This window comes from Vigna umbellata, chromosome 9 (assembly GCF_029865625.1).
Source record: "Vigna umbellata cultivar VRB3 chromosome 9, Vumbellata_1.0, whole genome shotgun sequence".
Lineage (NCBI taxonomy): Eukaryota > Viridiplantae > Streptophyta > Magnoliopsida > Fabales > Fabaceae > Vigna > Vigna umbellata.
This window is the reverse complement of record NC_142173.1, coordinates 4,200,087-4,210,995: the sequence shown is the minus strand read 5'-3', so window position 1 is coordinate 4,210,995 and position 10,909 is coordinate 4,200,087. Positions and strand designations below refer to the sequence as shown.

Here is a 10,909-nt window from a genome sequence, read left to right as displayed (position 1 = left end):
AAGCAACGCTAACTGTTAATTTCAAATCTCACAACTCTTTAATATGTGCCCTCTCTGAAGAAGAATATATAAATATTCACGCTTACCAAGGAGAAAAAGAAATGTGGGCTACCTTGGTTCTCACGTACGAAGGATCAAATGAAGTTAAAAGGAACAAAGTTAGCCTACTGACCAGACAATACGAGCTATTTACAATATTGGAAAACCAAAAAAATCCTCAAGAAGCTCAAATCCTTGGAGAAGTCTTACAATAATTTTTATATTTTTTTAATGAGATATCACTATTATTATTGTTTATTGTTGATAAAGTTCTTATTTTTTTTGTTTAATTGCTTATTTAGTCCCTAAATTCATTACTAAGTCTCAACTTTGTCCCCCCTTTTAAAAAAATGTCATTTTCATCTCCACTCTGTATAATTTGTACCAATCAAGTCCAATTCTATTGATGGTGTTTAAATAGATAACATTGACTTATTTCTAAATATGTGATGTGTAACCATTGTTCTCGTGGCATTTCCTTGGGATATATTGTTGTAACTGCTAAGCCAAAAGAGGGTAACGTGGAAATTTGAAAATTATGGTTTAGAATTGGGGAAAAAACTTAATTTTAATAGAATTAGGTCTTTCGACGAAAGAAAAGAAATTTGGGGATTTTTGATAGAGGATTAGTGAGTTTGTGAGCTAAGTGGGTTTGTGAGCGAAATTGGATGTTTGGAGATTTTGAATCGCATTTGGGGATTTCGAAGTGCAAGGTGGGTTCCATTCAAGGTGCAAGGTGGATTCCATTCAACGCGTAAGGTGGGTTGCATTCAAGGTGCAAGGTGCATTTTTGATGAATGTGTTTGTACATTTGCTTAATGTGTGTTTTGTTGTGGTCCCCTATTATTGTGTCTTTCGTTGTGGTCCCTCATTATTGTGTGTTTCGTTGTGGTTCCCCAATATTCTTTGTTTCGTTGTGGTCTCGCAATATTGTGTGTTTCGTTGTGGTCCCCCATTTGAAAATGAAATTTGTTTATGATCTGTTGTTTGAATTGTTTATGGTGTGTTGCCGTTGGTTTTTTGCATGTAGTATCTAGGTAGAAGCACGAAAAAATAAGGCTATGCTGATGCATGTGAGAACCAGCAAATATAAAAAACTGTGATTGGTAATTCTGAAATATACCATAATTAGGAACCCTGTTAGGCCGAATTTTGATGCTCACTGGTTGAACATGTGTGTGTTAAAATATACCAGAATTACGACAACACCTACCATGTAGTCTTATTATGTACCCTTTTATAAACTGAATGTAGTCTTATTTGGCTAAAGTAAATGTAGTATGACAAGAATTTTTCTATAGACATATAATAGTTGAGATGATTAACTCTGATATCAAAGTGGTCTTTCACCATGGGTTAAGTTTTTGAATAATGGGTCACTCAAATACAAGTTTGGTGAAACAAGTACTTTGGTCATTGACCCAGATAGATGGAACTACTTTGAAATTTTTTCCATTCTAAAGGAGATGAGTTATGTCAATGTTAAAGAGTTGTGTATTCAGTGGGTGATGGTTTTGTGTTAGAAGGAAGGTTGGAACTTATTATATTCTTTTGTGTTCTTTGTTGAACAACAACATTGTCTGTTCAATGAATATTGACATGAATATCATGTGCATTTGAAGCACACTTTCTAATTTTACTGTATTGACATCATTATTATTGGAAGCACAATTTCTGAGTTTATTCTTAATTTGAATGTGATTTAAAGCACAATATCACTTCATCAATATCACTCACAATGTATATTGAGAGAAGAATTTAAGATTTTTCATTCATTTAATAATAAACACAAATTACAATATACCCAACTTGGTCATGACAACATATCACTAATACAACACTTCATGGAATTTTAATCATAAGACAAACAAGGATGATGTTAATCAAACTCATAAAACATAACATTCATATTAACAACTTCTCCCATTTCTGACAAAGCATAACTGATTTTTCCAGAGTATTAATCTTTCTCCTTTGCTTTGGAATAACATTATCCCTTTCATCCTCATTATCTTCCTTGTGCTATTTAGAAATATTGCATCCTTGAAATTCTTCATTTTGACTCCGCAGTTCAAAATGTCCAACCATAATCATTTCATTAATCACCAAATTTTTTTTATCAAAAATTAAAAATTAAAATCACTTAACAAACCTTGTAATTAGGATAGCCCCAAAATTGGTTCCCATCGATCTTAACAGTTTTTGTCACTCTCAAGACAACAACCTCCCTACAATGGCATATTTGGGTTCCAATGAATTCTCTAGATGAACTACCACGAGAGATCCTCCATGAGCAAGATGAACAACACTGATTCAATGACATTGCCACGCGCAAGGACACAAGCACACTTCGTGGAGAGGAAGAACCAACCCCAATGCACAACAACCAACCCTAACGAAAGAAGAGAAGAAGAAGATTTCCTCAACCAACTCCCAAAGATGGAAGAAGACTTCGTAAACCAAGGAAGAAGAAGATTTCAGTTTGGACACTTTCCTAGAAGCTCCTTGGAGTACAAACCTCACTTAGGACAACCATGTATAAGGTCTCCTTTCTAATCACAATACATTTAAATATTTATAATCCTTAAACAAATTGTTTTTGCCACATTAGTATACTCTTTTGTCATATCACCAAACATTTAACTTTATTTCTACAAAATTAAAGGAATGAATTTGATTGTTGTAAATTATATAAAACTAAATTAAGACTTTTATAACAAGAGGAATCAAATTGAAACTTAAAAATAAATTTAGTGATTAAATAAACAATTAAATATTTTTTTTTTCAATTCAAATCACTTCATTCTTTATTAAATTTTCAATGCAATTAAATTTTAAAATCTTAAAACCTTAGTCAGTTGTGAATGTGTCTATTCAAACTCAACCACCTAATTGATAATTATTAAAGTTTCAACGTGATTACTTTTTAAAACAACTTTGACACAACCAACCAAACAAGGTACTACAATTTCTTGTCAACTAAGTTTCTCAACATATTTTAATTAATTAATATCATAGTTTCAACATTGAACTCGTTATATTATATAACTCGCTATATATGAAAACTTTTTTAACAGCAAAATATATTTTAATTAAATTTCAAAAAAATGTTGAAACCTATTTTAAATAAACCTCCTTTGCTATTAGCTTGTAGATATTTTAAATAAAATTAAAGTAAAATACTTCAACAAATTTTAGATTTTTGTAGACATAAAAAATATAAAAACAAAAGAAAGTATTTCATTAGTGACAAAAAAAATGTAACACTTTTTTTCTCTGATTTGTTTACATTTATATTATTTGTGACATTAGACGTTTATGTATTTTTTTTATGATTAAAATTTATTAAAAATGATAAGTTGTTTTTATATTTTATTTAATAGTTGTTTTATTTTTAAGTTTATTGAGATAATATTATTAAGGATTGTTCTTATAAGATATTGTAATGTTTATTTCAAAGTCTAAAACTTTCTTCAACGTTATGGTTCCTACAAGGCATATGGAATTTAAGGAGAAAAGTGTGTATTTATATTAACTTTTACCTCACTCCAAAATTATGTGAGTAAGAATAACAAGGGGTGTCGATGTTGTTTTTAGTGTCTATAATAAAAAAAATTCAATTGTGTCAATTATTCATTTAAAAAATATTTGTATATAGATATTTTTTTAAAAAAATATTTTATAAGTTTTTAAAATAAAATTCAAAAATAAAATAAAAATAAATAAATTTAATATAAATTAAATAAAATATAAATTAAAATTTAATTTTAATTAAATTTAATCTAATAAAATATAAATTAATTTTAGTTTTAATTAAATTTAACTTAATAAAATATAAATTAAATCTTAATGTTAATTTTTTACCGATAATAAATATCTATAAATACAAATAATATGATATCACATCTCTAACCTCTTTATAAACAAATATTGAAATAATACGTCGTACTCACAAATAATTTGTCAAAGATTTTATTTGCAAATAATATATATATATATATATATATATATATATATATATATATATATATATATATATATATTCATCCCTAATTCTCATTCTTACGAGAATAAGTCTACATTATAAAACTAAAGAAGTTTCTAAATTCATTATTAAGCTTTTTACATCAAATCTACTGAAATAATATCACTAGGTTATCACAAAAAAATATTGTTTTCACTATTTTATTCTAAAAAAACGTTTAAGAAGATTGAATCATATATATATATATATATATATATATATATATATATATATATATATATATATATATATATATATATATATATATATATATTTAAGTTTTTCTTTGACATCAATGTAAAACTATATAAAACTATATATCATAACAATAGTTAATCTAATTTTTTAAATTTTAATATTTTTTACATATCAAAAGAATATATTTTCTAAAAAAATTTGTATTCTTGATTAGCTAAGCTTCTAAACTTCCATGTTGTGTTAGGTTTTAAAATTTATGAGGCCTTATTAATTTAATTTTTAAAATAATAAAATTAATTATGATAATCACGTTTAAAGGTTAAGATTTGTGAAACTAATTTACTATTAAATTTTTATTTAGAGATAATTTAACGCTAAAATTTAATATTAAATAAATAACAAATAGATATTTGCCCGAATTAAGAATCTCATATTTTAGAGGTGGGTGCCACCTAAGTCCACGTCATCTACCGATTTCCGTGTCTTCTTGGTCTACCGTCCAATCCTCTCTCACCAACCCATTCACGTTTTCTTGGTCACAAATGACGGAATATTCCAAAACTCCGTCACTTTCCAACCCAATGAAATCACTCTCACGTCACGTCGTTAAGTTTCTCTGCACACGTTACTGTTCCTCTCAAACGCATATATACATGAAAATGCTTCCTCACGTTTTTCTTTTACTCCATTTTCCTATCTTTCTCTCTCCCTTTCTTTTTCTCATACTTCTTCTCTCCATTCTCCCAACAAAATTTCTTTGTCATGGCGATTCCAATTCAGTTTCCCTTTCTGCTTCGGTTTTTCTTCCTATTTTCTCTCTGCTCCTTTTCCGTCTCTGATTCCGATTCTCCGAGTGCGCAACACCACCATGTGTTTCCGCGGCCGCTGATAGTGGAGTACGCGGGGGTGGCGGAAGTGGCGGAGGAGGTACGCCTGCGGTGTGGCGCGTGGCGCGTGGCTGGGGAGGCGAACAACCTTGGCGAATGGAAGACGGTGCCGGAGGTGTGCGTGGAGTACGTGAAGGAGTACATGACGGGGAAAGGGTACTTGGTGGATCTGGAAATGGTGTCCAAGGAGGCGGAGGAGTATGCCAAGAGTGTGAAACTCAGTGACGATGGCAAAGACGCGTGGATTTTTGACATTGATGAGACCTTGCTCTCCAATCTTCCCTATTATGCCGCACATGGATATGGGTAATGGTTGTGCATTTTGGTTTCGTTTTACTCCAAAGTAAATAAAAAGTAGGTAAATTTGATATTGTGGACATGATCTCAGTTTGGATAAACTTCTTTGTTAATATTAACTTTTTTTTAAATAAGAAAAAAATTAAAGGTGATCTAGAGTTTTTTTATTAGCTTATGTATAAACCTGTTTTGAGTAAACTTTTTTTAAAAATTGATTTTTAATTTATGAATAAATCAATTTTAATTTGTGGTTATCTTCCTGCTTTTTTTTTCTTTTGTTGTGATTGATTTTTTTAATAGACTTTAATACTAAGTTTGTTCTTGGGTAAACACTTGAAAAATGTAAGTTACCATAACTTAGATCTTTGATTGTACTAAAATTGAAAAATGTTCTTGAAAGTATAATTTATTTATCACATTAGCTCTGTTATTAAAAAAACTATTGCCATTTTTCTTCTTTGGATTTAACCACTTGTTATCACTTTCGTATCTGAAAGAATTTTCAAAATTTTAATTAACTCCTAATTTCAGGTACTAATTGTCATGAAAGTAAGGGCTAGTGTAAGGACCAAAACGCCTATAGTATTCAAATGCATCTCTCTTGTTCACTTTTGTTATTTCTCTTTTTGTTTGTTAGAAGAGATGTGATACACGTATAATAATTCATATAACAATTTGTGCAACATTTTTTTTGTCTATCTCCATTACATTATTTGTTACATATCATGTTTCTATGCTTTTCACTCTTTCTTTCTCTTAGTTGTACAAAATGCTTACGTTTTATCGTTCAAATAACATTTCTTGTGTTTTAATGTGCTTGCAGGCTTGAGGTTTTTGACCATGAGAAGTTTAACGATTGGGTGGAGACCGGTGGAGCTCCAGCCATAGAACCCAGTTTAAAGCTCTATGAAGATGTTCTGAATCTGGGATTCAAGGTTATTCTGCTGACTGGACGGAGTGAAAGACACAGGAGTGTTACTGTTGATAATTTGGTCAATGCTGGGTTTAAGGAATGGGACCAGCTCATATTAAGGTAATTCCTAAATCATATTTGCTAGCTTTAGGACATCAATTGATGTATGTTTTTTAAGTACATTAAAAAAATGCGGAAAGATTCTGAGTATGTTCTATAATCCACTCTGTTTTAAATATCTTGGATCTTTCATTCAAGCCGAGTGGTCGAAATTTAGAAAGCCTCAGGTATCAATGTGTGATCATGACTAAAAGGTTCCTCCAAGCATAAAGATAACTAATGCAGGACAGCGGTGCATAGTTGTAGAGAAGGCCAAATGGAGGAAGAATCTTATTAACAATCTTCTAAACTTTAAATTGAGCTTGCATATAGATTTCAAGCAGCCTTGCCTAGTCAATGGCGATAGATGAACATAATTTAGTTTTTATAAAATTAGTTTTGCTCATTAGCAACATACAGTTGAAGTACTTCTACGGTTCTACTATAGAAGAATTTTAGGAATCACGAGAGCACATGATAAGGTCACATAGAATTTCCTAATAACCTGCATTTTTATTTTCAAATGACATTGCCCCTTGTTAGATATGTGTTGACAAAACTCAACAGTGTTGTATTGTACTTGTCTAGTCCGTGAAGTTGATCCTAACTCCTAAGCCAGTGAGAGAAGACTTCGGTAGTTGTTATTTTATGCTGCAGTAATTGACAAGATTCCATGCTCCTTCCTTGCCTATGCTCTCCCTGGTTTCAATATACCTAGTGTTTCTCCAGTTGGCATTGCTTTTGGTTTCTTGAGTTCATTTGCATACTCCACATAAAATCCAAGCCAACTTGTCGGCATCAATATTGGCATATCATGTTAATGACTAGATTCTGTTGTTAGATAGCATTACAGAAAACTATTGAATTGCTATTGTTTGAGTTAGATGATGATATGTTTGTCTTCTTAATATCTTATTAATGTTAAAATTTATTAATTAATTGATGGTCTCTAACGTTTTAAGTAAAACAATTTGTCTCCTAGCCAAATTATCTAATGTTTCTCTTCCTATTTGTGTTTCGTACATATTATATTTTTGGGCCGGATGCTGACAATACAAATGTTATCTCTGTTAGAAAGCATTATAGGTTTTGAAACTCTTTCATATATTATGCTTTTTATAAAGGGAATGTGCACAAATGTGGCAAGTCTTGTGCTTCTTTTTCTCTTCAACATTTCATGATATATGCTCCTTATTCTCTTTGTTGTATCTGTAAATTCTTTAAGGTTTGCCTTCATGTAGATTTTTTGGATTAGGCCTTCACTGATGTAGTTAATAAATTAACTTGCTATTATGAAATGAAGAAATACGAACAAAAGAATAATTTAACGCATTACACACCCTTATTTCCTTTCATAATTTATTTTCTTTTCAACAATTCCAGACTCCAACCTCTTTGTTGTTAAAGTGGACTGATTTACTCAATTTTGATGGATAAATTGTTTGGATACCTGGAATTTAGCCCCATATAGTATAATTTTGAACCTCATATAGAGCAGGTTGGGTGAATATATCCTAATTAAATCTTAATCATAGGATTCAATTAATTTACGCTCTTAACAAACGAATGCAAATGGAGATTACATGCCCCAAACACCATCATGATTCTATATAATGTAGACAGTTTATAGGGTACACAAGGTAATGATGTACTTGATGGTTGTCTATTACCAGTAATAATTATATCATAGTCCACACGTATTCTGGAGTTTTGTTCTTCTTATCTTGGCAGTGGCAATAGTCAATTATACGAAGGAATATGTGGTTGTAGCCCTATTTCTTTTATGGTTGTTTATATTCAAAGAATCTAACATCTTTTCTGCTTTTCTGCTATCATCATATTATGTTTATGTCATTAATTTTGACTAATTAGTCAATTCACTCCCTTTCTTTCACTGTTTCTTTTCTGCAACTTCTGTGTTATATCTGCAAGGTAAAAGCTTCTACCTGAGAAGTTTTGTTTGTACATGCAATCGTGTACAGTTTTAGGATGATCGTGCTTGTATTTTTGTACTCTGAAGCTATTTATTTTATGCTGAATTTTGAACCTGTTATTTTATAATGTTCAGAAGTTCAGCTGATCAAGGGAAACGAGCTGTACTCTTCAAATCAGAGAAGAGGAATGAGATGGAGAAAGATGGATACAGGATTCTTGGAAACTCTGGTGACCAGTGGAGCGATTTATTAGGTTCTTCACTATCTGTTAGATCCTTCAAGCTTCCAAATCCCATGTATTACATCCCTTAGTAACCCTCATTTATTTGCAAATATCTGCTATCTGAACTGTACATAACCAGAGAGTGACTCAATTCATATCCTGAATATCATTGCAAATAGTTCATACACTATCTCAATTAAACTTGTATTAAAAACTCATAATATTTGTATTTATACACTAGGGCGTGCTTGACAATTTAAAACAAAACCTAAATACTTAAAACCTGAGGAATATACACAAGCTAATACAATTGAGTCATGAACCATTACTTGGTATAGCCTTGAATTATATATTTAATTCCTTGAAAACCAAGAAATCTTGGTTCACCCCTTCCAACAATTTGATATCTTAATATATTATATTCCAGACTCTGAGACTAATACTTTACTGAATTAGATTTTGTTTTTATTGGTTTCTGCTTTTACTATACAATCAATCCATGAGTTAAAAATAAACACAATCCAACCTAATCTAAAATGGTTCCGAATGGATACCTATTTCTTTTAGTTTTATTAATCATCACATGTTTAATTTCATCAATTATAAACATGAATTAATTCGCAATTTAGTATATCTAGTTACACAAATAGATTCATGGGACTTAGACAACTTAGTCGTATAAGAATACTAAGCAACTTCATAAATCTTATGTTTTGATTACAATAAAAAGGATTAACTAAATAACCAATTAATTTTTTAAAAAACAGTATGTTTTGCGTGTAGATAATTTGCTATTTAATTATTAATCTTTCTGCGCTAAAATAGATTTCTATACGCACATATTAGAAGTTCCTTAGCATAACATAATTTTGTCTATAACATCAAAAAATGGAGATTATTGCTTTAGTGGTCATATTCATTGATATAAAGATGCAATACATTCTTACAAGCATATTATTTTGGATTTTGGGTACGAGGTCAAGTCTTCACGTTAAACTAGTTGATTTTCAAGTTGTTATTCTCAAGACTTAAGAACAATAGATGTATAATTAATGTGTAATCTATTTCTTTACTTTGAACTACTATTTATATGTTTTGTGATAGACTTTTGATTAAGGTTAGTCTAATTACAACTCAAATATGATTAATAGTGATTTATGGTTAGTCTAATAGACTTTTGATTAAGGTTAGTCTAATTTACAACTCAAATTTGCTATTTAATTATTAATCTTTAAGTGGGACAATTTTAGAGATAATCTGTTTTAGCTTGATCGATTGGTCTCTGCAGTGTTTAGTATGGTCTAATTCATGAAGGATTAACTTTCCGATTAATAATTGACCAGACGAGTATACTAAAGACATGATTCCATTTCTTTTGAGAGTTATTGTAATACTTTTTAGTACGTGGAGTTATAGCTATGCTAAGAAACGACTTCTTGTTTATCTTCTTCCTAGGAGTTTTTCCTAAGCTTCACCTTTTAATCTGTTACTCAAGCCAAAAGTAGATAGGTTATAATATTTGTAATTCTTAGTATCTAGAGAAGGTTTAGGAGAGATAACCTTTGATTTAATGTATTTATGATAGTTAAGGTTTGGTTATAATGTACTTTGTAATCGTTATTGTTTTTACTGTAACCCTTAAAGTGTATTTTAAAGAAATATTAGATCTAGTCTAGAGTTTGAGATGAACAAATATAAAATACCTTGCTATCATTTTTATAATAATAAAGTGCTAAAGGATCTATTTTTCTTGCAATAGAAAGTTTATAGAATCAAAACACTATTTTACTCATCAATTTACACATTAAAATTTGAAATGTAATTTTCAAATTTGTGATTAATTCAATTAGATATATTCAAATATAAGAAAATTCAGTTCTGTCTATCTATAATACCATATTTCTTAATTAGGTATGATTAATGTAAAAGATAAATGAATAGCATAATAAACTAACGAGAGAATTGTCCACGCATAATTATATGGTTTAGATTTTACGTTTTTATTTGACAGTTGATGTATTCTAGTTATTTGTTTTTTATGTTTTAACCAAGTTACTTAGCTTTTAAGATCTCATACTAAGACTTTAGTGCTTAGAACATTTCCAATGAAAGGTTTCAAGAAAATTCTTCACGAATAAAAAAACCATTTTAATAATACGAGTTTTATAAATATAATTATAGAAAGTTATTAATAAATATATATAAAAAAACCCTTGAAGTATAAAGAGGAACTCATGTTTTTGTGGAGTTGATATCAAATACCATAATTTTATTGATAAGGAATTTTTTTAAAGA

General features: G+C 29.8%; 1 protein-coding gene across 1 annotated transcript; it reads left to right on the top strand.

The window, feature by feature from the left end:
• Nucleotides 1–4,934: 4,934 nt before the first annotated feature.
• LOC124838145 (acid phosphatase 1-like) lies at nucleotides 4,935–8,854 on the top strand. The gene is made up of 3 exons (XM_047313662.2): nucleotides 4,935–5,454; nucleotides 6,269–6,478; nucleotides 8,526–8,854. Exons 1-3 carry the CDS (start codon nucleotides 5,024–5,026, stop codon nucleotides 8,701–8,703), a joined length of 819 nt encoding a protein of 272 aa, XP_047169618.2. The 5' UTR covers nucleotides 4,935–5,023; the 3' UTR covers nucleotides 8,704–8,854.
• Nucleotides 8,855–10,909: the final 2,055 nt, after the last annotated feature.